At 47.8% G+C, this 25,491-nt stretch overlaps 2 protein-coding genes across 7 annotated transcripts in view; one reads left to right on the plus strand and one right to left on the minus strand.

Moving 5' to 3' along the window:
• PPP2R2B (protein phosphatase 2 regulatory subunit Bbeta) overlaps window positions 1-7,244 on the plus strand; it is a 57,685-nt gene extending 50,441 nt beyond the window's left edge. For both annotated transcript variants that reach the window (XM_064387504.1, XM_064387505.1), the window contains 5 exons: window positions 1,293-1,470; window positions 2,772-2,936; window positions 4,016-4,185; window positions 4,694-4,785; window positions 5,293-7,244. In XM_064387504.1, the coding sequence (XP_064243574.1) occupies window positions 1,293-1,470; window positions 2,772-2,936; window positions 4,016-4,185; window positions 4,694-4,785; window positions 5,293-5,572 (885 nt within the window). In that variant the 3' untranslated portion in view covers window positions 5,573-7,244. The remainder of the gene's footprint in view (window positions 1-1,292; window positions 1,471-2,771; window positions 2,937-4,015; window positions 4,186-4,693; window positions 4,786-5,292) is intronic.
• A 1,940-nt stretch (window positions 7,245-9,184) lies between these two features.
• The window catches only part of TCERG1 (transcription elongation regulator 1), a 29,005-nt gene continuing 12,698 nt past the window's right edge, over window positions 9,185-25,491 (minus strand). For 4 of the 5 annotated variants that reach the window (XM_064387368.1, XM_064387367.1, XM_064387365.1 and 1 more), the window contains 14 exons: window positions 25,168-25,283; window positions 23,991-24,079; window positions 23,527-23,687; window positions 22,683-22,749; window positions 21,539-21,674; window positions 20,617-20,706; window positions 19,774-19,892; window positions 17,683-17,833; window positions 13,476-13,640; window positions 12,602-12,784; window positions 11,887-12,066; window positions 10,961-11,044; window positions 10,616-10,716; window positions 9,185-10,280 (listed from right to left, as the gene is read on the minus strand). In XM_064387368.1, the coding sequence (XP_064243438.1) occupies window positions 10,079-10,280; window positions 10,616-10,716; window positions 10,961-11,044; window positions 11,887-12,066; window positions 12,602-12,784; window positions 13,476-13,640; window positions 17,683-17,833; window positions 19,774-19,892; window positions 20,617-20,706; window positions 21,539-21,674; window positions 22,683-22,749; window positions 23,527-23,687; window positions 23,991-24,079; window positions 25,168-25,283 (1,844 nt within the window). In that variant the 3' untranslated portion in view covers window positions 9,185-10,078. The remainder of the gene's footprint in view (window positions 10,281-10,615; window positions 10,717-10,960; window positions 11,045-11,886; window positions 12,067-12,601; window positions 12,785-13,475; window positions 13,641-17,682; window positions 17,834-19,773; window positions 19,893-20,616; window positions 20,707-21,538; window positions 21,675-22,682; window positions 22,750-23,526; window positions 23,688-23,990; window positions 24,080-25,167; window positions 25,284-25,491) is intronic. The other variant, XM_064387364.1, reaches the window with a different exon arrangement.

Below are 25,491 nucleotides of genomic sequence, written 5' to 3' on the forward strand. Positions count from 1 at the left end.
CGGATCTCTTGGCCCCTGTGCAGTTTCCCAGGGAGGCTGAGCTGTGCCCCTCTGCCTCTGATTCCCCTGACAGCAGTCCCAGAGGGGCTCTGATGCAGATGCCTTGGAGGAGGTCGGCTGTGCTGCTGCTGCTTTTCTGCCTCAGCAAAGAGATTTGCCCCTTTGCCTTGTGCACATTCTGCAGAGCATTTCAGTGACAAGGCAGGGACAAGAGATGGAGGCAGCAGCTCCGTCAGCTGCGTGGACGAGCAGTGAGGCAGCAGCTTTGTCCTCCTGCAGGAAGGTCCCTTCTGCATGTCACAGGGCAGGTCAAATGTGACAGAATTCTGAGCAGTGTGAAGCTGTCACTTTGCACTGTGAAGTCTGCCATGAAAACAGTGCTTGATGCTCATTTTGTCTGCAAAATGCTGAGCTTGAAGTGGCATTGGGCAGTCACAGAATGTAACCTATGTAGGTAGGAAATGAATTCTGGGGAGTGTGCCTGGAGGAGCTCAGCTGCTGGGGCAGGTGGGAAACTCACTGGATTTATCCCTGAGCACTTCTCTGCTCCCTGATTTGCCAGGGACCGGATTACAGTTTCCTTCTTGGAGACTCGAGGCTGGGGTCAATCCGAGCTTCAGCTTAACTAATCCCACTTGACCAAATCCTGTGGAGCACGCTGAACTCCAGCCGTGCTGGTATGCAGCAGGGGGCTGGGCTGGGCTGGGGGAGCAGGGCTGTGCTGGCCTGGCGCTGTTCAGCTCTCACCAGAGGGGGATGTCTGTCCTGCACAAGTGCCATGTGTGCTTGGAGTGAGTGGCAGGTCTTTGGCATGGGGTACCTGCTAAAAACAGGAATCAAAATTAAGATTTACTTTGTTTTAAATTAAAAGTGACTGGCATCGCCCCCCCCTTCCTGAAAACAGAAAGTAATTGAATTTATTAGTGTTTTATTTTCTTTGACACAGTCTTTCTGTGTACTTGATGAGCTTTGTTAAACTGAATTACCATTTAATAATGGGTGTGTGTGACACCAGAGCCTGTCCTGAGGTGGGCTCTGGAGCTGGAGCAGGGGGCACAAGGAGGTCTCTGCTGTTCAGGGTTGTTGTGGCAGCGCTGATTGATCCAGGTGGCTTAGGCAGAAGCTCACTTGGCCTGTGCCTGCTTCAAAAAAACACAAGAACCAGTTCCAGCTGCTGTCACATTGCCGCATTTATTGGTGTCTCCCCTGTGCGGCCATCCCCCCCTGCCAGGTGCTGGCCTGGGCTGGGCTGCCCTGTCCGTGGGTGCTGACGCTCTCTCCTCACCCTGCAGGTGCCCGTGCTCCGGCCCATGGACCTGATGGTGGAGGCCACTCCCCGGAGGGTGTTTGCCAACGCACACACCTACCACATCAACTCCATCTCCGTCAACAGCGACTACGAGACCTACATGTCAGCGGACGACCTGAGGATAAACCTGTGGAATTTTGAAATCACAAATCAAAGTTTTAGTATCCTTTGGTGTGTGTGGCTCTGGGAATGGCCCTGGTCCCAGGGAGGTGCAGCCCCAAGGGAAGCAGCCAGGCTGTGCCCATGCCTGTGGGGATGGGGACAGAGAGGGCAGTGCCACAGCTCCTTAGCCCCACACCAGTTGTGGTGCCTCGCTGCAGGAGCTTCACCCTCTGCAAGGCTGGCAGGAGTTCAGGAGTATGAAGTATTGCTGCCTGCTGTGCGCCTGACTGCAGAGCACTGAGAGTCTCCAGACCCTTGTGTTGTTCTCAAGGCACTGCCCTCTCATCTCTCCTGTGCCCCTGGTGGGATGCCAGGCCGTGCCCAGATGAGGCATCCAGCACTCCCATGGGGCTGCTCCCTCCATGGCACAGGGCTCAGCTGGCATTGCCACCACTGCTGCTATCAGCTGATGTGTGGGTGACACATTTCTGAATTTGCCTGCAGGGTCTGGTGGGGTAGGCAGAGGCGGGGTGGTCTGCAGGTGATGGAGGAGACAGATGCCTTGGGGAAGAAGCAGTAATGGTGCCTTGGGGAAGATGGGAGCAGTAATGGTGCCTTGGGGAAGATGGAAGCCGTAATGCTGAGGTCCCGGTGCACCCTGCAGTGGTGACAGGCTGCCAGTCACTGCTCTACAAATGAGGTTGTGACAGTCACGCTTGTAACAGCCACATCGGAAATAATAAACAGGGCACGAATCATTGAGGGTATTTATATGGTGTTTCCTGCTGAGAAATCCCTGGGGCATGATTTAGGCAGATGAAGAGGATTTCAGCAGTCACAGGCATGTGGCTATGGGAGCTCTGAGCAGCTGCAGGAGAGTAGTGCTGTGGTGCCTGCTTATTTGCATGGATGAGGATGAGGAGTGCTAAATCTGTGACAAACCTCAGGGAGTTCACATGGCCCAAGGGACTTACATAGGGGTTTTCTGTTGGTTGTTGTGCCTTTGCTGCCATTGGTGTTTTCAGTATGGCTACTCACCATGGCACAATGTTGCACTAAAAGACGTTTACTGAGGCCTGGCACGGGTGGGCAGATCAGGTCTCGTGTGCCACAGAGGGTCTTCAGGCTGGTACCAGAGCAGGAGTCCCCAGTTTAGCAGAAGACATGCTGGGTGTTGGCCTTCCCCTGCTGGAGTGGGCTGGTCCCACTCCATGCTGCAGTTTGGCCCTGTGATGGTGGTGCCTGCCTGGAACACACGGTTTGCATGGGTGAGGGGAAGCACCAGTGCCAGAGACATCAGCAGGGGCTGGGCTGGGCTGGGCTGGGCTGGCTGCGTGGGCTCCTTGACTGGCCCTGCCAGACATCGTGGACATCAAACCGGCCAACATGGAGGAGCTGACGGAGGTGATCACGGCGGCCGAGTTCCACCCGCACCACTGCAACACCTTCGTGTACAGCAGCAGCAAGGGCACCATCCGCCTGTGCGACATGCGCACCGCGGCCCTGTGCGACCGCCACGCCAAGTGTGAGCGAGCCCCGCGGCCCTCGGGTGAAAACAGCGCAAAAAAGGGAGTGGGGAGGCCCAGCAGGCTTGGGTCTGCCCTGGTGCCCCGTTCCATTCTCCCCTGGTGTCCCGGGCTGCGATCCCCACGGCCACTCAGCTCCCCTCCAGGGCCATCTCGGGGTGCAGCCTGCTCCCCTGGAGAGGGAGCTGGGAAGGCTGCTGCGGGAGGAGGGAGCTGGCAGAAGGAGCTGCTGCGGGCAGGGCAGCACCTGCTCAGTGCCAGAGAAAGTAGGTTTGTTGTGTAAGAGGGAATTAGTGCTCAGAAATCCTTTCCGTGAGCTCAGCAGCCCAGATCTGCTTCTGCAGCAGGAGCAAAGCCACACAAAAGCCTTCAGCCCAAAAATAGCTGGCCCGAGCCCCTGCCCGGCCACTGGCTTTGGTTCACAGACCCACTGAGGGACGGGCAGCACCAGCTGTGTGCTGGGACCCCCATCCTGGCATCTCCTCTGTGTGTGTGCTGGGAGCCTGGTCATGGCCCTGCCTGTGTGCTGGACCCCAGACCAGCAGAGCCCCTGCTGCTGCTGCCAGTGCAGGGTGCACACATCCCACAGCAGAGCTGGTGGCCATGGCCCTACTGCCCATCCCCAGAGGCACCCAGGGACAGAGTCCTCACAGGCAGACCAGTGCCTCATGACTGACCTGCTGTGAGCAACAGAGACACGCCCTGGGTTCAGCTGCTTCCTGCCTGCCTGAGATCTTTGTTTTTTCTTGTTGCTATCACTTCTTATATGGAAAAAGCCTCCGGGTTTCTGCTGGTGGTGAAAGGCCGCAGCTCTGCGTCCTGCTGTGGGCAGTGCCTGTTCTGCATTGTAGAGATCATTTATATGGGCACTTCAGACATTTTCCCACTATAGTGGAGCTCCAGGACTTGGTGGGGGGGTGATAAACCTAAGCACATGTGGGTGCTGGGTACAGCATCATGCAAGTGCTCTCTCCCAGAAGCTTCCTGTGGTGCCAGGACAGGGTGGCAGTTCCCTGGCCTGAGATCAGGGAGCTCCCACCTCAGCTAATGCTGGGGCTTGTTCTTTCCTCCTGCACAGTTTTTGAAGAGCCTGAAGACCCAAGTAACCGGTCATTTTTTTCTGAGATCATCTCCTCAATCTCTGATGTCAAATTCAGCCACAGTGGAAGGTACATCATGACCCGGGACTACCTCACTGTCAAGGTGTGGGACTTGAACATGGAGAACCGGCCCATTGAGACCTACCAGGTGAGCGTGGCACAGCCAGGTGCATGCAGCAGTGGGGCACCCGCTGAGTTCCTTCCTGAGCTACACTCTGGGCCAGTGGCAGGAGGGGTGGGTGTGCACCTGTTGTGTGGGAGCTTTATGCCCCTAGATGGTGGAAAGCAGAGTGGTTAAATGTGGGCTCAAGTGGCCTGGTGGGTTGTCAGCATGTCCCCAGGCTGAAGGTGGGTGAGGAGAGAAAGCTCAGGTGCTGGGAGAGCCATGTGGGAGGCCCTGTGCAGAGCAGGAGCCTGTCACTGTCACCCTTTGCCAGGGGATGTGCCCTGGCACTGCCTGGGGGTGCCCAAGCCGTGTTCAGGGTGGCTGGAGGTGAGAACAGCAGTGTGGGAGGGCACAGGGTGCCAGGCAGTGCCCAATGCTGCCAGCTCGGCTGAGGCGAGTGTGGAGCACACCCTGTGAGCCAGGCTGAGGCTGCCAGTCCCTGGGCTGTGCTGGGCACCGTGGGGGCTCATCCTGTGCCTCCCGCCGGCAGGTCCACGACTACCTGCGCAGCAAGCTCTGCTCGCTCTACGAGAACGACTGCATCTTTGACAAGTTTGAGTGCGTCTGGAACGGGTCTGACAGGTGAGCACGTGCGGCGTGGCTGCCCTCAGCCCGGGATGCTCCCTTTGCTTTGCCCCAAGGGCTCCCGTGGCCGCCCCTTCCTGGCCTTTGGCTGGGTGTGGGGTCTGCACAGGTGCAGCAGGGACCACCTACACCTGCAGCCTGTATGCAAGTGGGAATGTCTGAGGATCCCACTCTCTCCTGGACAGAATCAGTTCTGCCTCTCTGTCACCCACCGCTGGAGGAAGGTGGTGGTGGCTTTAGCTTCAGATTGCCAGAATCTGGGGATGATGAGTATCCAGGGGTGACTTACACCGAGCTAGGTGGCAGGAAGTGTGTGAGCCCCTGGCAGGGCTGTCGTGGCTTTTGTCTGAGCCATCACAGTGAGCTGACAAAGCACAACAGGGCCTGAGACAAATTCCAATGCTTACCCAAATCTCATTATGCCTCTGAATATTCAGCCTTGCTCTGGTACCAGCAGTTTGCCCCTGAAAAGGTGTGAAAATCATCTGTCCTTCCCCGTTGCAGTGTCATCATGACCGGCTCCTACAACAACTTCTTCCGCATGTTCGACCGCAACACCAAGCGCGATGTGACGCTGGAGGCGTCGCGGGAGAACAGCAAGCCCCGTGCCATCCTCAAACCCCGCAAGGTCTGCGTGGGTGGAAAGCGCAGGAAAGACGAGATCAGTGTGGACAGTCTGGACTTTAGCAAAAAGATCCTGCACACAGCTTGGCACCCCTCTGAGAACATCATCGCTGTGGCAGCCACGAACAACCTGTACATATTCCAGGACAAGGTTAACTAGGAGGACCAGGTCTTCTTTAGGAGTCTCATGTACTGATACCAGTAAACACAAGGTTTCAACTGTTCCTTTTCTTTCTTTCCTTCTTTCTTTGTTTTCCTTTCCTTCCTGTTCTTTGTTCAGTTCCTGCTCTGCAGATCGCGGTGGAGCACTCCGGCCCAGGGGCCACTGGGGGCACCCCCAGACACCAGATTTACACAGGGGGAGCTGAGGCTTCTTACAGGGCAGTGTGAGGATGTCAGGCCTGGCTGTCCCCTGTCCCCAGGCAGTGCTGGGGTGGCAGCAGCCCTCTGCTGATGGCTGAGGAGGCGATGTGGAGGGAGCTGTCAGCTGGGGAAGGGATTGATGGGGTAACACACCGTGGGCTCTGGCCAGCTCTGGTGGCAGTGGTCCCACTCCAATTGCTTTAAACTTGATCCCAGAAATATTCCACCTGTTGTGTGGAAGATTGGAATGTTGCCTCCCTTTGCCATTTTCCACATTTGTCTTTTTATTACAATTACTTTGTGTTTTACCAACAGAGACAGCAAAACCAAACGTAAAATGGAAAAGTTCAGTTTTGCAATGGACAAGCTTAAGGGGCAGGGGGTATGTGCTGCACCTCCAGATGTGTCTGCTCCAGCCAGGTTGCTCCCCCAGCCCCAGAACCCTCCTGAGGATTTGGCTTTGTAGATACTGTGGTGCCTTCTTTGGTATATGAAATACCTTTATAAATGATGCTTCCGACCTGCATTGATCGCAAACCAAACCAACCCTGGGCTCTGCTGCAGTTCTGGGCTTTGCTTTGGTCATTTTTCTCATTCTGTTGTGAGCTCTTGCATGTCGTGACTGACTGTCTCTCTCTCTCTTTCTCTCTCTCTCTTTTTTAATTAATTTATTTATTTATTCAATTTTTTTAAGATAAAGTATAAGTTCCTAATTTATGACCTAAAAAAAATCCAACTGTATATTGCTGTTAGCCCCTGACTGTGTCAGAGAGAGGCTGTCTGCAGTCCTACATTATAATAACAATGATAATAATAATAATAAAACCGGTAACTCTTTCTCTTTGCATGGCGAGGCTGCCTCTTTCTACTCTACAGATTGGTCAGGTCCCTCTTTACTTGAGCAACTGTTCCATAAAAAAAGACTGACTGGATTTTCTGTAAATCTGAAAACTGCTCCTGCAGCAAGAAGCAAATGAAATCAATTCCAAAATTCAACACCGTCACTTCGGCAGTGGCTCCACAAGGGTGACCCTGTTGCCATCCGTCCCGAGGGGGCACCTGGCACCCCCAGCACCCAAGGCCTTCAGGGATCGGACACGAGTCACCAAGGCCAGGTGTCCCCCAGGACAGCCTCTCTGCGGGCACCATGAGGATCACGGCATGCCTCGACCAGGGAAAGGAACTGCTACACACCCACAGAGCTCATGGACTGCACGAAAACCAGGAGCTGGCTGGAGGCAGGGGCCCCCACACGCCACTTTCAGAGGAGCCATTCCAAGGGAAGAACAAAGTGCACTGGCTTATGGATTTATTCCGAGGGATGGCTTTCAGGAGTAACTTTTTTTAAAAATGAAATGGTAAAATAAAATAGCAAGAGTAAATGCACCATTTTATAAGAAAATGCTCCTTTTTGGTTGTGTAAGGAAAGCCTGCGCTGCGGTGTCAGAAGTAAAGTTGTCCCAAACGTGTCTGTGTGGACTCGGTGCCTGTTGTGCCTCTCGTGTGCCGGGGATGTGGCTCTGCAGTGGCCCAGGGCTCCTGGGCTGAGGGGGGCCAGGGCTGTGCTGAGGGGGTGACAGAGGATCCCCAAGCCCCCCCGGATTCTGGGGCCCCCTGAGGGTGTGGAGCAGTGGGGCACTGTGTAAGGGGAGCACTCGCAGGTCCCCACTGCACAGGAGCCTCGGTTCTGGGTACAGCCCTGGAAGGAGCTGCCAGCCCCTCCCCAGTCCCTGCCCCAGTTCTGGGCTGCTCCTGGTGATGAATTCAAACTGCAGCCCTTAATTAGCAGCTGCAGGGCACGGACTGTGCAGTCAGGGACATGTTCCTCAGACACTCATTTACCTTCACATTAGCTGCAGGACCTTAATCAACTGAAACAGGAGGAACCCAGCCCTGGCTCTGCTCCATCCTGTACAGGACATTCTGGGCTGCTGGATCTGGCTGCTCCACAAGGCAGAACTTAGTTCAGCTTTTTTTTTTTCAAAAGCAGAGTTTCTTTCCCTTTCTTAAGCTTGCTGGGATTTAACCACTGCCCTGCTGTGAGTGCTTGGCCACAGAGGGCAGGGCAGGGCAGGGGACCTCCCGGGCTGCCATAGGAATGGTGCTAGGGAAGATGTCAGCATCCCTTAAACCCAGCCTTCTCTCTGGATGAGGATTCCACAGGCTGTCCCCCTGCCTCTGGGGAAACTGGGGACTCTGCCTAAGGGGCTGCCAGGGGGGACCAGCTCCATGGTCCACCAGCAGCATGCCCAGCCAGGAGCCCTGCACATGGGCATGATCCTTTTATCCACAGAATAAGCAAATAAATTTTTATGAACATCTGGTCTCCATAAACCAGATCAATTAAAATTAATAGCCATCTTATTTAATGAACAAGTTAATGATATTCTAAACCAGCCATAACAAACACACAGCTTCCCACTGGGCTGTGCTGAACAAGAGGAAATCCAGACACTGGCAGAGCCAGGGAGTGGGCACAGGGACAGGACCCCAGCACAGCATCCTGCTCTGGGCACCACCTGTGTCCCAGACATGACCAAGGGCACCGTGCTGGCTGGCAGGGGCAGATGGGCCACAGCAGATGTGGGGAGGGCAGCAGGGTCCCCCTGTGCCCACCCTGTGCTGGGGAGTCAGGGGGGTCTGTCCTGGCAGCTGAGCCCTGGAATGAGCTGACCTGGCTGTCCCACAGCCCAGCCAGGGCTCCCCCAGCTCTGCAAGCCTCCCTGGCTGGTTGTGATTTTACTTTCCAGATGGCAGCTTCATGTCCCACAGACTCTCACACTTTTGGTGTTAGCTGCAATCCTCATTGCTCCAGTCCCAACACAGGCTTTGACTGACACTGGTTTCAGATGGTTTGAGTACCCTCACACCAGTGGAAGGGGCAGATACCAAGAGGGGAGGGACACTCGCCCTGACTTTGGGTGTTCACCCTCACTAGGAGCACCTCAGAGCTCCACATTCTGCTGTCAGTGCCACACGTCAACCCAGACTGTCCCAACCTTTGTCAAACAACCCTTCTCTCTTGGGGCTCAGCCTGCAAGTCCTGGCCCTGGCCACCAACACCAACTGCTGACAAGAATTCACTTGTCAGGATGAGGGAAGAAGGGACTTCTGCCTCTGCTCCTGTAAGAGCAAGAGCCATGTGTAAACACAACCAGCAAAAAGAAACTGGCTCTGCAAGCATTGCCAGCTCATGTCTAAGCACCAGACAAAAGAGCTAAACTGGAAAATCATTCTGCTCACCCCCCCGGCCCACATGCTGACCCCACACTGCTCAGTGCCACAGGCCCTGTTCTGCTCAGCACAGCCAAGAATGTAGGCAGTATCACTTCAGTCATTTGCTTTACTCATAAATTCACAAGTCCAACAAAATCCAACAGAAATTGGGATTAGGCCTGTACAATCCATATATAAAAAGGGTTGGTTTATTGTAGTTCAAATACATAAACTGAACAATCCCAACATTTCAAAATTAAACTTTAGAAACACAAGTTTAACATTCAAAACAGGAGTATAGTTTACAAGAATTGCCCAGAGGGGTATGCACAGTCTAATCCAGAAGTATGTAAAGATCACTTTATCGTAAATAAAAATGTGTTTATACAACCGTCCTGGCCTGCTCGGTCACCTCTGGGATTTCCAGCTTCGAGCAAAACTCATTAGACAGAACTTCACTTGGGCAGAGCAACCTGACTGCTGCAAATCGATGGCTGGGGGCAGGAACAGAGCAGCCTGTGAATAAACCTGGTTCAGTCTCCCAGTCCCTGTTCTCCACTCAGCTCTAACCCTGGCTCTAACAGACTTAGTTCCATTCCCAAGGGTGGAAGCAGAGAGCTGGGACTGGTGTTCCCAGAGTGGGCTGTCAGTGATCAGCAATGTAAGCTACCAGAGTGTGTCACCTCCTGCTGCCCGGAGTGCAGGCACCAGGAGGCAGCTGGTGGCACACACGTGGGACACACTCAAACCACAACGCCGTCACGCGTGGGGCTCACGTGTAGGACACTGCTGAGAGGAAAGCCCCAGGTACCAGACACCCACACCTCACACACACCCCCCGAGACCCACCAGACAGCCCACACCTTGGGATTTGTCACTCATACTCCAATTAACTCATAAATATCTTTAATGTGAGTTTGTGTTGTTGGTTTTCCCCCCAGAGATCATTTTACGTTCACTAAGGCTGCTTCTGCCTCTGCTCCTCAGATGTTTGGATATATTCACGGCAATGGATGTGTGTAACCTGACAGATGGCTCATGCAAGCGTTTGGGTTTGCCAGCCCCCTGGCCGAGCAGCATCCCGTGGCTATTTGGTTGTTCTCCGCGTGGGCTCGGAGGCGGTGGGGGGCGGCGGCGGCCCGCGCCGGTCCAGGTCATCCACGTAGGACACGATGAGCTTGCGCCGCTCCTCGGGCACGCAGTCCAGCACCAGGTACCGCTTGTCGTTCTGCAGGATCTTCTCCACGTCCTTCAGGTGCTGATCGGACTCCTGGATCAGCTTTTTGGATCTGAAAGCAAGCGTGAGAGTACGGCTGCAGCGCGGGGGAGGCAGGGAGCCTGGGGAACCTCCCCACCCTCAGGAGGCACAGGGAGCCACAGACAGGCCAGCCAGGGAAGGCTGCAGGGACTGGGCATCTTCTGAGCAAGAAGGATGCCACATCAGCTGGGGACTGGGCACCTAACAGTGCTCTGGGCACAGAAAACACAGGCTCGTTGCCTACACTTGGGCTGTGTTAATTAAGAACCGTTAAAGACTTCAGTAACAGATATCAATCAGTCTGCTGCTGTTTGTATGGCAAAGCAGAGTAACAGCCACGTGGTGCACTAGCACGGCAGTCCCCACCTGTAAGTGATGAATTTGGTCTCTTTGAGCAGCGTGCGGAAGTCGGCTTTGGCAGTGATGTATTTGTCCCGGATGTACTCCTCAAACTCCCTCTGCTTTTTCTGAAAGAGGAAAGATAACACCAGTCACTGGGTGCAGCTCCAGTACTTCCTGCAACTGAACACCAGCAGTAATTACATGTTAATTACACTATTCCTTACCTTCTACATTTTAAATTTTTAAAAAATCATATTTAACTACTAACACCTGTGTCCACACAGAGCTGAACCCACTGCAGCAGCCACCAAGTCACTCCTGTACCCTGCACCAGACTGGAAATGGGCAAGAGCAAAGCAAACCACTCACCCTGTCGCTCGAAGAGAACTTAATGCACCTTGGATCTTCTTTAATGATTTTTTTCACTTCCTTCCATGTTGATGTTAAGGTTATCTTTCAAAAGAAGCAAAAATAGTTAAATTACAAGTAAATTGGACTCTAATAATAAGGAATGCAAGCACTACTAACCTCTGAAGCCTTTAAATATACCCCAAATCCACTGATGAACTTGCTGAGAAGTGCTGGGTTCTCATTACTTATACTATTACAGCTGTATTTTTAAAACGAGTTGATTTTACATAGTGACTCTTCTTTCATATTTTGAGATGGCATTTTCAGATCAAGGTCCTCCAAATATCATTTACTTTCCAAAGTATTTTTCTAGTACAATTATGTATATTGTGTTAAAAATTACCTGCAGAAAACTTGCCTCTAAACTAAAGTAACTAATGCATTAAAAATCAGGTTAAAAACCTCCAGGTTAAATGCCTGAAGTTGGCACAGAACTAAAAAAGAGGAAACCTCACTAAAGCCCCAATGCACAGAATGCATTCCACAGCATGAGCACAGTAAAAGTTCAGGTTCAGCAGGAGAACATCAAAACAGATGAACTGGGTAAGACCACACTGATGGCCATTAAGGCAAACATCCTGAGTATCTGAAGGAGCCAGATAGTGAAGAGTATCAAATAACTCAGTACTGAAGAAATAAAAAGAAGATGAAAAGATCACGGATTCGAAGTTTCTATGCAAATTAACTGTATGTTCAATCAAAGTAAAATTCCAGATAAACAGGTAAGGAAACATAAGGCACAAATTTTGTTGTAAAGGAGAAAAGAGAGCAATGAAGCAAAAAGGCCCTGGAAATAAAAACCAAACCAATTAGATCGTGGGACAGAAAAAGAGAAACCCCAGTGGGCTGCAAAGATTGTCAAATTGAACATCAACCGCTCTCACCGCTGAAGTTTCATCCAGAAGTTGCCTGAAATGTTCCCTCTTCTTTTTGGTAAGTGCCTCAATGTGCTCGTTGAAGAGCTTCTCCTTCTCCTCTCTCTCGAGCAGGGACCCCGACTCCCAGCGGTGATCTTTGCGCAGAGTCCTCCTGGTGTCAGACCAGGACACGTCTGAGGAACGCACCTGAGCCAAGGACGATTCGTTTGAAACCAGCTTTTCCACAGTTCACTGATAGATATTATACACTTATTTTTGTATCTTCTTTGAAGTTAAGGTTAAAATAAAAGAGAAACTCTCAGCTTTTAGGAAGAGACCGTAGCAGGTTCCCCACAAACACTGAACAGGCAGCAGCAGAAGGAATCCCTCTGCACTGGTTTGGAGCAGAGGGAGATGTCCCACTGACCCGGCTGAGCATTCTCAAAACCAGAAAATCCAAGCACCCTCCTTTCCTTCCTGCTCTGTAACACTCTGCATTCACCAGAGTGCTTGGAAAGGCAGTGTCAGAGATCATTATTTCCAGAGAGACCAGTGTTTCCAGAGCCTGTTTCCAGCCCGGAGAGCACCCTCTGCATGAGAACCCCAAATGCACAGCCTTCTCTTCCAAGCAAGGCAAAACTCTTAGTGGGATTTCACCTCTTTGGAGCTGAGCGCCAAATGCCAAAGGGCTTTGACAGGGAGCACCCAGCAGCTAAAGCCGAGGCGGCTGTCAGTGCCTCACCATGTCTGACAGCAGTGCCTTGAAGTTCTGGATGGCCTCCTCGCGCTTGTGCTGCTCCCGCTCGCGGTCGATCTCCTTGGTCTGCTCCGAGCGCGCCTTCTGCACCTCCCGCTCGCGCTCCCGCAGGCTCGCCTCGATGCGCGCCTGCCGCTCCAGCTCCTTCTCCTTCTCGGAATCTAAATTCTGAGACCAGAACACACTGCTCAGTGAAAGCAACGTGCTCATTAGAAAGAGAACGAAAGGGCTATCAAGCTAAAGGCAGCTCAGAACAAAAGACGTTCAAGGGATTACAGAATTTTGCTTCAAGAGCCATGCTGAAGCATTACAGGGTTTACATGGGGGAGAGACACATTTGGTCACAGATCAACTATTCCCAGGAGCTGTGTCCACTGACAGACTCTGAGTAAGGAAGGCCAAAGGGATCACTGTTTTTTGGCCCAGTTTTACATTCCCAACCATTAACTGCCTCAAAGAGAAAGGCAGGAATATTGGATTAAGAAAGAAGCAGCATTGAAGGAACTGGGTATGAACACACATCCCTGAAGGAAGCTCAGCTGACAGGGAAAATCACAGCAAAGGAAATGGAGCCCATCCTAGGAGGAAGTAATCAATGTGGTGTCTGTATCTGCTGCAGTTTTACAGCCATTTTTACCACCAGTGATTTCATAGGAATCTTTGAGGCATAAGTTCTCCCAGATATCGTGTGTGTGAAAGCACATAGATCCCATAAACATCCCACCAGGGACAGAACTTGTAAGTGCCAAGCTGCCATTCTGGGGTACTCCTACAGTAGCTCTGGTAAGGAATTCTCTTCAGCACAGACCAGTCTGCCCACAGCACACCCGCAGCCACACCCCCAGGGCTCCCTGCCCACCTTGGCTATTTTCTCGATGTACTGCTTGAACAGGTCCTCCCTCTGTGAGGAGCTGTCCACCGCCTTGTACCGTGGGTCAGTCTCCACTTTGTCCTTCACTTTGCTCCAGCGAGACTGACTATCCAGGTGGTGGTTTGCCAGCAGCTCAAAGAAGTCCATTTTGATCTGTTACACAGACAGAAACAGAAAGACAACACTTGAGAAAGACACTTTAATATTCCACAGTTTGCTCTTATGACAAAAGGAGTCAACTTACCTTCATCAGAGGAATCACATTAATATTACATACCATTGCAACTTAGAGCAATCACCAAAACTCTGAATTTAGTAATAACTGCAGCCCAAATGCACTGTTTCTTGAGACAATTTTGCCAAAGCAGATACATTTAGGCGATCTGCTACATCTAAGATGAACTCTATAAAGAATGATCCACCAATACGCTTTTTATTATTTTACTCCAATTTAAGCTTGTTTTTTAGCTTTTATATATGTCAAATTAACAAGTTACTGATGCTGCATGACAGCATTTTGCCTATCAGTACTCCAGAAGCCATGCAGCTTGAAACAAGGTTCTAGAGGAATCAGGTGCTTATGGAATCATCCTTCGGGTGTACAATTAGCAGAGGTAAATGCTTGGATCTGCCAGCAAAGACTGATGTCTTAAAATGGATCTAACCAATAAAGAATTATCCACATATGGTAATTAAGTAAATTATATTTAGGATGGACATGCACATTTACATAAAAGTTGAAAGAAAATGTTTTAGTCTACTCTGTCAGTTGGAAATGGCATGTCATGTTTCTGCCCATAGCAGCAGCCCTTGCAAGGGCTGGCAGAGGATGGATCATAGCAGGTTTTATTTCAATACAACTGGCAACATGTTTTCATCCAAAGTCCCAGAACCAGCAGTAAGGGCAACTACTGTGCCTTTATTAGACAGCCTGATTTCTGGGGCGATGATCTCCCAGCTCCTGCTGCACTTGAGCTCTCAGGTCTCACACCTTGCTGGGGGCTGGCTGGCCTTTCAGCCTCCCCTCCCAGAGCAGAGCGAGGGGCTGGGCCAGGGCAAAGGGCTCTGCCTCCACAGCACCCCACACCCTGCCAGGCCAAACTCAACACAGCCTTATGGCACATAGATTAAAAACCCAAAATCCAGGAGGACTGCTGTTACTTGCTACTTATCTCCCCTCCCCATCCCTTAAAAAAGGGAAGCCAGGAGAAGCAGTTTGGCTGCAGAACACTGGGGTTCCTCAGGGAAGGGAGCAGATGGACAGAGCAGGCTCCAGCTTGCCAGAGACCTGGCACATCCTTATCCTCCAAAATGTGCTCAGTTACAGAATGCAAGAACGTAATGAAGATCAGCACCAACATTCTGCAACCTTGCCCACCAATACTTTTAGTTCTTCAAAATATTAACATATAAACATAAAGGCTCTATAGGCTTTCTTTACTATATCAAAGGAGACTAAGACAGTAAAGCAGAGATCAGAAACCAGCCCTTTAGTGCCAGTGGGATGTTGTGCTACAGCTACAGCACTACTGCTTTATCTTAAGGGAGCTCAACAAAATGCTAAGCAAACTGTTTATTCATTGTAAAATTAAGAATGTTGTTTCAAGACATCATAAAACATGCATGCAGTTTCAAAATATGAAGCTTTCTAAGCCATGGCATTTGAAATATTTTTTAGAAACCAAACAGTTCCCAGCTGTTACTACAGAAGTCTCTAAGGTAAGGGTGTCCCCGAATTCTTGCACAAATCACCTGTGTGTGTATTGCAGAGGATGAGGTGCCACACTGCCAGGAGCACCGTGGCACCAGCTGCCACACAAAGCTTCACCCGAGGCCACCACCACGGGCTGCAAAGATGCTCCTGTGGGAGCTGCCAGTGGCACCCGTGCCCAGCTGGGCTGCCAACAGACCCTCGCTCCCTGAATCCCTCTGGAGCTCCTGCCCACTGCCAGTGGCACCAGCTGCAGGACTGGGCAGGAGACAGGAGGGCACAGACAATTCCCTCCCCAGGAAAAGCAATGGCACTACAGGCCTCGGGGCTCTAAAGCAGTTTAACTCCACTCAGGTGTCCTGCACACAGCACAGGCATTGCCAGCTCATTTTAAATTTTAAAAAGATGAAAATGTCTCGAATACTTGAGTCTGAAGCATCTCACCAAGGAGTAACATTTCCAGATGCCAGCTGAGGATAGTGAGCTCTGTGTGTCTGCACACAGGGACTCGCTGGACCAGGGGAGTGTCACGGCTGCTCTGGCCTGGGGACAGCAGCAGCACGAGGTGCTGGCACCTGCAGCCCCACAGCCAGCCAGGCTGTGCCACCTGCACAGCTCACACAGCCCATCCCGGGGACAGGGCAGAGGAGCAGCTTGGGCACCCCGACAGCCTCAACCCCTGCTACTCCTCTCTGCCATCCGAGAAGCCTGGGATGGCATGGAACTTACTCACTGAAAATAGGATTTACTCACTGAAATCAGGCACAGGAATAAAACTGGCCATTGGAGAAACTGGCTGCTCCATCCCCATCCCAGAAACCATAACCCCATAAGGCAAAATCAAACATTATATACATAATCTAAAACCCTTACGTTAAAGATTTCTGTAAAGTTGATTCTCCCTAAGTAAAGATTTTGGACAGACTGAGAAAGCTTCAGGTTAAATGCCTTAAATTTTGTTTTATGTTTTAAACACTTTCAAAATCAAAGGAAAATAAGGCTGAAAACATTTCAGGTGTATTTAGAAGTCTTTTTTTTTTTGGCAGTTAACACATTGCAGGTACAAGTCTCATCACTTCACAAGGAAAAAAACTAAAAAAATGTAAAGTACCGGAACTGCGGGAGGCTAAAGTCACCACACAGAGATACCAATGCTTTCCTCACTAGGGAATCCCATAATATTTGCGTGTCAGTGATTGACAGCTGTCAGACTGAACTGATTGACAGGCCGCACAGCACATAACTGTAAAGTCTATCCACTTGTTATAAAACAGAATACATAAAATGGTTACAAAAGGCTTTTGGAGAAAAAAAAAACATTATTTAAAGCAAACAAATACAATCTCTTAACTTTTCAACTTTAGAACAATCATGCAACAACAAAACTAGTATTCATTCTTTAAAGTCTTCAACTGCACTATTAAGCTGCAAAAATGCTTTCAAATTCCATATTCACAATCAAACTGCAGTATGTAAAATCTAGTCTTGAACTACACCGGTTCCCCTCTGAAAGCACAATCATTTATGGAAAACAGCAGCGATAAGGCAATGTTTGAGAAAATCAAGTACAGAAATTTTATCAGATCACCCAGATTTTAAAAATATACAAAGCTTCTCAAAGAATGAAACTGTCCCCAGATTTGACCTGTCCCCCAGCATTCCTCTCTCCTGCAAGCATTCCAGGTAGGGAAACCTGCAATGACTTCACACTATGCAATGAAGATAGCAGACTTCCACATCCAAAATGATTGGCCTTCAGAGTGACCTTCCCCACTCTCACACACACAGGGACGTGGCAGTAAGTGGCCCCAGGTTCTGGTGACCCCGTTTGAAGTCCTGTCCCCAGTGGGGAGAGCTGCTCCCCACCCCTGGCAGTGCAGGCACGTGACACTGGGAGTTCACTAATCTCTAAAAGCTGACCTTTAAATCTAGTAAGCAGCAGTTTACACATAAGATCTACTTATTCAAAGCTTAAAAAGTCCCTCCCTAAGTGCCTGCTTTGAGATGGAAAGGGAACTGTTTGAAACTTGAATAGACTATGCTCAGGGAACTGCAAGTCCTGCCTGCCCCCAGTGAGGGAACAGAAAGGTAATGACCAGCTCTGGGGCTCCAGCCAAACAGGGCAAGACTCCTTTGCCTTTTCATGCATCAGGATAAAAGAAGTTAATAAAAAAATTAAAATCAAGCATTACTTCAGTTAAGAAGATAATGTTATTGCTTGGGTAAATTAAAGAAACCAGTGCTATTTAAGCAAACTCAGCTTCACAGATAAACATAATTCAGTTCTAAATATTCTAAAAGTCAGTAAACTGCAAACTTGAAATTGTTCAGAAAGACCAGGGGGACACCCCTGAAGTGTCTGCCTGTAACAGCTCCAGGAAAGTGCAGGCCCGTGGCTTGGGGAAGGCTCAGGGGAGCCAAGCACTGGCTCTGTCCCATCTCACTCACACCACTCACACTGCTGGAACTCAAGAGTCCCCTTACCTTCTCTCCCCTGGTCTTCGAGTCTTCCTTCTCCTTCTTTCTTGCCGCTGTGATAAACTCATTAAACAAGGCCTCTCGATCTTTCATCTTTTCAATTGCCTTGAACCTCGAGTCTTTAGCATGCTTGGCTGCAAATTCACTAAAAGTAGTTCTGCAACAAAATGGCAAGTGAACTCATTTGGCAGAGCTGTCTGGGCTGTGAGGCAGGTTCAGCAGGGAGGTGTTTCCTCTGCTGCAATACATGCCAGAGCACAACTGACAAAAACCCAAAAGGCAAATCCTATGGTCTCACTATCGAGCTGCTCGATCAATGAACTCTACAAAAAGAGTCAGCACTCACACAAGAGGTGTTTGTCAGACTTACAAGGGTGGGTTGGTTTGTTCAGATACAGCCACCTGCAGAAGGGGCAGGTGTAGAGAGAGACTACAGCACAACCAAGGAGAAGAAATGGAAAAAAAAAAAAATCTCAGTTGTCTACAAAACTCTTCTTTTCTGTGGGTTAGCAGTTCAGCCACCAGTCTGTCCGGGTATTTCACAGCTGTGAAACCGAAAATCTCAGGTGCATTCACTTGCAGCCAAACCATGCTAAGAGGTCACCAAGAGAGCCAGCCTTTGAGAGGAGTCCCCACAGAACACTGGCTGTACCAGCTCTTCCCCCTGCAGTGCACATTGCAGAGCCTGAGCTGAAACACACAGGGCTGAAACCCCTTCAAACACTCTGGGCAGAGGCAGCAACACTGGGCTTTCAACCCCTCATCCCACAGCGTTTCCCTGACCGTTCTCTCACCTCCAGGGCCAGATTCCAACCTGTGCAGTAGGTACATTACTGCCACTTACCTCGGAAAAAAATCACTACTGTGCTTTTTCCAAGCTCTGATGCAAATCTGGCCCCAAGAATACGTGAGACACTTATAATCATACGAATGTTTTCATCACAGCATGGAAATAATTAGACTTGGAAAATCCAGCCTACTGTTGCTGTAGGGTAAATTGAAACAAGAAGAGAATTTGGTAGCTTATTCAAAAGGATTAGAAAGTGAATGTACAGCTAGATTGAAGAACAAGAGCTGCTCAAGTGAAGTGGAACACAAACTCTTGAGCATGTTGGACTGAGATAGATGATAAAAAACCAGTGTGGCACTCACAGAAGTACAGCAATATCTTTAGACAAACACTGAAACCAGAAGACAAAGGATAAGATTAAACAAGACAGTACTTCAGCTGGAATTCTCTTTCCCACCCCAGCCCATACTCAGGTAAAGAATCAGTCCCAACACAACATACTGAAGATATGCTGAAAGCTGAGGATATTAAAGCTAACATAACTGTTTCTTAAGGCATTTCCATGCCTCCAGCCTACTACTGAGTTATTAGTCAGCTCTGAAGCAATTCAAAAGTTACCACAGCACCGTCACCAAATTTCCAAAATGAGTCACTGAAAAAAACTGAGCTGAGTGAAACAAATGAGCTGTTATTTCACTGGGAAAGAATTAATGCCAGATGAGCCAAGAGATGCTGAAAGAGGACAGTTTGGAGCTTATCTGGTGACATAAGCATGAATCTCATGACCTCTGTGTGCAGAAGCTGTGAAACAAATAATGCCAGCAGTGGAATCTTGAATGTACATTCACTGTCATCCCCTCACTCTTACTGCTGCCAGTGGTCTGAATGTGAGGGGGATGTAATCAGTGCTCTATTAAAGCAACCAGAACATTTTATCATATCATCAATGACATAGTTTGTAACAAGAAAAAAATCCTTTCAGCCCCCTCCAAACCCAAGAAACCTCCCTAGTACTTGTCAAAGGCTTATGAAGAAGAAAGAGGGTTATTAAAGAAACTTGTGGTGGATCCAAGGCCTTTCTCACAATCCAGGGAGCAAGCTGCAGATTTCTTCAACTTGAAATATGTAAATCACAAGTCCTATTTTTTAATGGATTAGGTGAATACAAGCAAACAAAGGAAGATTTCAACAATATCTCATGATTTTTCTCCTCTTTGCCCATTTTGAAAAGATTAATCAACCCAATACCACCCAACACACTGCATCCTAGTAGAGCTTATGCACACGAACCACAAAGAAACTCCTACCTTGGATTAATCTTTGCTTCTTCCATCATTTTCTTGAAATCCTCCTTGGCCTGCATTATTTTATTTTTCTTCTCCTTGCGCTCTTCCTCTGCTCGGGTTTTCACATACTGATCAAACACCTACAGAAACACCAGTCACCCACAGCAAACACACAAGTGACACACAGAAGCTCTAGGGATAAGGGAGGGAAAATCCCACTTCTTTCCTTCCCTCTTGTTTCCTTTCCTCTCACCACAGAATCAACACAGAGGAGGCAGAAATCTTAGAGACACTTTGCATTTCAGTATGGAACTGATCCAAGCTGCTGCACATGCAGGGTGCTGTACCTAACACACCATCTGAGACCTGGGAAGAAGTTCCTTACACATTCCAGTTAACATTTTCCTGGGTCCCATGTTTCAGACACTTCCCATGTCCTTGAAGCTTTCCATTTCCCTACGTTCACTTGAAGAAAAGCTGGTGAAGTGAGAACTTGCTGAACAATAAAAATGCACTTTAGATTTCCCCTCGAATGCTTTTTAAAAAGAAAATAGCTAGATAACTTATTATGCCAATACTTTGACAAGACACTGATGACTCTCACTATTTCATTCAGGTTTCAGCAGTGCCCTGTAGACATACAACTTCCATTGTGTCAAAATATGAGACCTCCCAACCACAGCAAATAAAGCAACTATCAACACTTTGCCTTGCTGGTTTCTTTCATTTCCAGGCAAACCCTAATCATGACAAAAATCCCTTGCAGCACTAATTACTCTGAAAGGTTTGCAGAAACAAGGACTGAGGATTCAGATAAGCCTGTACTAGCTGTGTCTGGATGGGAAGTGAATTTAACTTCTTTACCTGTTTCCTTTCTTTTGGGTTGAGCAGCAAGTAACGAGGATCAAAAACGATCTTGTGCAGCTCTTTCTCCCATGTTGAAAAGGCAGAGACCTTTAATTAAATGAAGATGAATATACAAATTATACAGAAGCTGTACACTTTTCCTTGAAAACCCTAAGATGTGATGAAAACCAAAGATGTGAGGGAACCAGACTCATCCTGGATTTCTCATCACTAATGGATGACACAGGCTGTCATAGAAAGTTTCAACATCAATTTCCTCTGAAAACTTCTAAAGGATAATACACACTTACTACTGCTGTGTGACATTAAAAATAAAATGTACATTGAAAGAAAGCCTTGAGAAACTGTGTTCCATAGGCAGCTGGAACCACTTCCATTTTTCAGTTACTATCCAAATTTATATTCAACTAGTTTAATTTATCAAAATTGACTGGCATCAAGTACATTTCTTTAGTTAACTAAAAGTAAAAAGTCTCATTTAAGGATAAGACTGTACAGACTACAATGGAAGTTGCTGCTTTTCTCAGTAGGAACATCTCCAAAAACATTAACAATGTGTCCAGTCTGTGTGTCCTATTCATCTTCGATGGCAATTTGCACTTATATAATTACTTAATTTGGGGAAAAAACAGAGGTGGGGGGAGGAAATTATCTGTCTTGACCCTGTCATTTCAGTTACAAAATCTCTGCTGTAATTGTAAGTTTCTTTGAAATCTGGAGTTTTGTACCAAGACCATTCATTGATCAGAGGAAAGATGAGATTGTTTCTGTACACAAAGTGCCGCAGGTTTGCAATTCGCCAAGAACTCACAGCTCTGCATGAACCTCCCTCTCTTCCTCCTCACGCACACACAGCTCTGATCTGAGCCTCCCTCTCTCCCTCCTCACACACACAAACACACACACAGAGGTTTCTGACCCCTCTTTCCAGCAGCATGTCCTTGAACTGCTTCATGCGAGCCTCCAGCGGGACGATGGCTCTCTCTCGAGCAGCTTTAATCTCAGCCTCCATAGCAGCCTCCTTCTCAGAATCAATGTCTTTGATATCATCTTTCCTGAAAAAAAACACACAAAGTGTAAGCTGAGAGGTAAAATGCCAGCCCTGAAGGTCAGAAGGACAGGGCAGATATCACTGATCATACCAGAAGAACAGGCTTACAATCCAAGACAGCCATTCTCAGAGGTGGACATGAATAGTTTCACACCCCGAGCTCAGGAGCTGAGGTATTCCAAGTAACTTCAGTGCCAACAGATGGCTTCAAAGCAATCAGCACAGTCTGGCTGCATTCAAAGGTCTCACCAGACAGGCCTTTGAATTTTACATCAACAGCACTAATTTTCTACTTTCTGTTCTGGGCCATGAGGCACTAAGGGAGTTTGTGCAGGTTGGGAAAACCTCACAATCATGACACCAAGAACACTGAGCCACAGGTGAGACCTCACTCATTAAAAAGCTTCTAGAGAAGTGTGCTGATTTAGGTTTACAAGAGCAAATGCACTTCATCCCAAACAAACCCCCAGCCCTTACTGCTAACAGCTCCATGATCATTCCTAAGATGACACAACCACAAACAACATGGTAAAATCACTTTTAAAACAGCATGTATATCTCATATATCACTTCCAAAAGGCAAACCAGACCAAAAGACATAAGCCAAACTTGTAAACATTCATAACAAGTGAAAACAGAGGAACCACTATGAAAATACAGGTGGCAGGATATTTTGACAACAAAGTCTTACGTCCAGAAATTAACAAACAACAGAAGCAAGCTATTTAAGACACACTACAATCAAAACAATCTTTGGATTCACCAACTTACACCATTTATTTCCATTTCAAATTACTTCCAAAACATAGCTATTTACTCTATGCACAGGCTTCAGCTATCTCAGGAAAATATCAAATACCTGATCTGCTGAGCAGCACAAAGCTGATGACTCTTTTCACCAACCCTCTCATTTCCAATTCTGCTCTGCTGGACACAACATACTTGGCTCAAGTAACAAACTTCAGTTATTTTACCACACAGATCCCTTGGTATTGAAAAAGCAAAAACTTACTTGCGCTTTTTTATTTTAATAGGCTCGTCTTCATTTGCTTCCTCTGCAGCTTCATGCTCTTCTCTAACTGTAAAAGATTTTAATAAGACTTTAGGTTTTATATTGGTGACAATTTTTACACTTATGAACAAAACCTCATGCATGAACCAAGGACAACATGTGCAGCAATTGTGTTCTGGCAAAGGGAGAAGACTTGTGGTTCTCGGTCACTTTCAGAGTGATGCTATGGGAATTTGGGGACAGGACCAGTGGACTTCAGCCAACTTGAAATTTAAAATGACCAACACTGAGCTCTTATTTTAGGGGAAAACAACTCGGGCTTAACAGTCTAATGAAGCACATTTGGATCTACCTGATTACCTGCACTTTGCTCTCCTCCAACTACAAAGCCAACATGTCATGCCAGGACAATTTCCTAGAACTCAGGCCAGAGAGAAATCTCATCTCAGCAGCCTTTTGAACATTCTCTCTCTCAGCAGCTATTTCCAAACTCTATTCCAACTGATGATTCCAAAATTAACTCCTCTGTGAGAACCTGTTCGTACATTATGATCAATCTTTTCTGGTCTTGTTCTTATAGAACAAACACAATCCCTTTTTTAAGTTAGTAAAAACTATGGGGTTTTTCAACCTGTTGGCATTTAGCAAAACAATTAACTTTGTTAGTATCTACTTTCTTCAATGGGCTATCTTTTTGCCAAGACTCCACAATCTGCATTTCACATTTATACACCTTTCCAGTAGATCCTTACATTTCTGCCACTTATTTGAATGTTACAAGCTTTGGAAAGCAAAGTGTGAAGTCGTATTTATGCTTCCTAAGAAGACAATAAGTTGTTCTTACTAAGTTTTTTTCCTTCGTCCATTCCCTTTTTGTGAGGAGGCTCCTGAATAATTTTGTCCACATCAGCTCTTCCAATGAGGTCATCGGGTCGGTCCCACATGGACAGCCGGGTGGTGGGGTTATAGAAGAACACACGCTCGTCACCAGTCCACACCACACACCTGGGGATGCAAAGGAGGGCCTGGATTACCTCTGGATTGCCTTCACCCACTGGGGAGCTGCCACGTGCTCACAGCCTGCAGCACGATGGTCACACACAGACCCACGTTCCACCGACTGCACACCTGCCAGACACTCCTACTGCCCAGCTCTGACCCTCAATTGCTGCTTTTCTCTGCCGCCAGATTTGAAAATGCAGCGACTGGAATTTGAAACTGAAATATTAAAAATGCAGCACACTAAGAGCACGCTCCCCACACACTGTCACTTGCTCTAACTGCCCAGCAACAGCAGCAGCTACCTACCACGGGGTGCCAGGAATGGGGGTGGTGGCCACTGGCTTGGCCTTCTGAGCAGCCTTCTCCTCCTCTGTCATTTCTTCCTCTTTTGGCTCCTCAAGGAAAAACAAGTTTGAGGATCAGGCAATGACAGCTGGCTAATTATTTATTACACAGTAACTAACTTGTTTTACTGAAACCATGCTGACAAGCAGCTCACAATGACACTTCATCCATGCCTAGAACAGAAGCACTGGAATTACAACAGCAGCTGATATTCCAAAAATCTAAATTCCAAAACCTCTAAGCATTTAATTAACTTTTGACTTTGACAAAGCCTTACTTAAATACCTTCCTAGATCTGTATGAAACCTGGAAATCTAAGAGGGCCTGGATACAGGCACAAGGGTGCATTTTCTGACAAAGGAATTTTCATTTATTTGTTAAATTAGTTTGTTTGATAATGACACACAAAAACAGTGAAAACCTGAAATAAACTCTGTAGCAGAAATCAGCAAATAAACAGAGTGGAGTGGCAGCAAAACCCAGTAACTGAATTCTGTGGTTTTGCCCATTAAACTACACTGAAGTTCACAGAAATCAGGATAAAAGCTTTAATTTTTATTTAAACATCCCTTAAAAACTTTATTTAAAAATCCTCAAAAACTATGCTGTTTAGCACAGCAATATACCTCCAAAAGGAAGTTACTTTTGTTTACTGAAAACACTACGGCCCTTTCTAGGACACGTGCTCCTAACAGCCTAAACTTAGCAGTTACAGCACAGGGTGAACATGTGAGCTTTGTGTCAAACTGCTAAAAATAATGAAGCAAAGAACTAGAGAAAAAAAAAACCTATTAAATATCAAATATTCCAAACATTCAGGACAAGTTCCATTTTCTCAGTACCATAAAATCAGTGAGAGAACATCAGAAGTGTGTACTAAGCTAACCTCTGTCCCATGCTCTTACTTTTTAATAAACATATTAGGTAGGTTTCTTTTGAATGTTCTTTTTTCCTTATGTAAAAAAAATAACAAAAGAAAGAAAGATCTGAATCCAAAAATAGAGGCTTTCAAATCCCCTCAGGAATTTAAGAACTTGAATTAGTAACCATGGCTCCTGACAACCTGCCTAGGCTAAGATGCAGCCAGAGCTGAGGGATGTGAGACTTCAGACTGGCTTTTGGGTTCAAGGTCTTTTACCTCCTTTATCAGTTCTTTTATAGGTTCTTCTTTAGACTCTTCTTCTTCTGTCTCCATTGGTAAAGGCTCCTCTGAGGGTTCTTTAATTGGCTCTTTGACCTTCTCCTCCATTTTTTCTAAATAAAGATAAGAGTCTTCTTGAGTATTAATAAGAAACCACTATGGAACCATAACAAATTTCTTTTTATTGGTATAATTTTCCAAATACAACACCAACCCAAAGCTTATTTTCAATATATTCTCACCACTTTCTGTCTCTCTTGGGCTTTACAGTGTCTGCTTATGAAGTTGTAAGTTATCTCCTGTGCCAAGATACTACTTGGT

The sequence above is a fragment of the Passer domesticus genome, chromosome 13 (assembly GCF_036417665.1).
Source record: "Passer domesticus isolate bPasDom1 chromosome 13, bPasDom1.hap1, whole genome shotgun sequence".
Lineage (NCBI taxonomy): Eukaryota > Metazoa > Chordata > Aves > Passeriformes > Passeridae > Passer > Passer domesticus.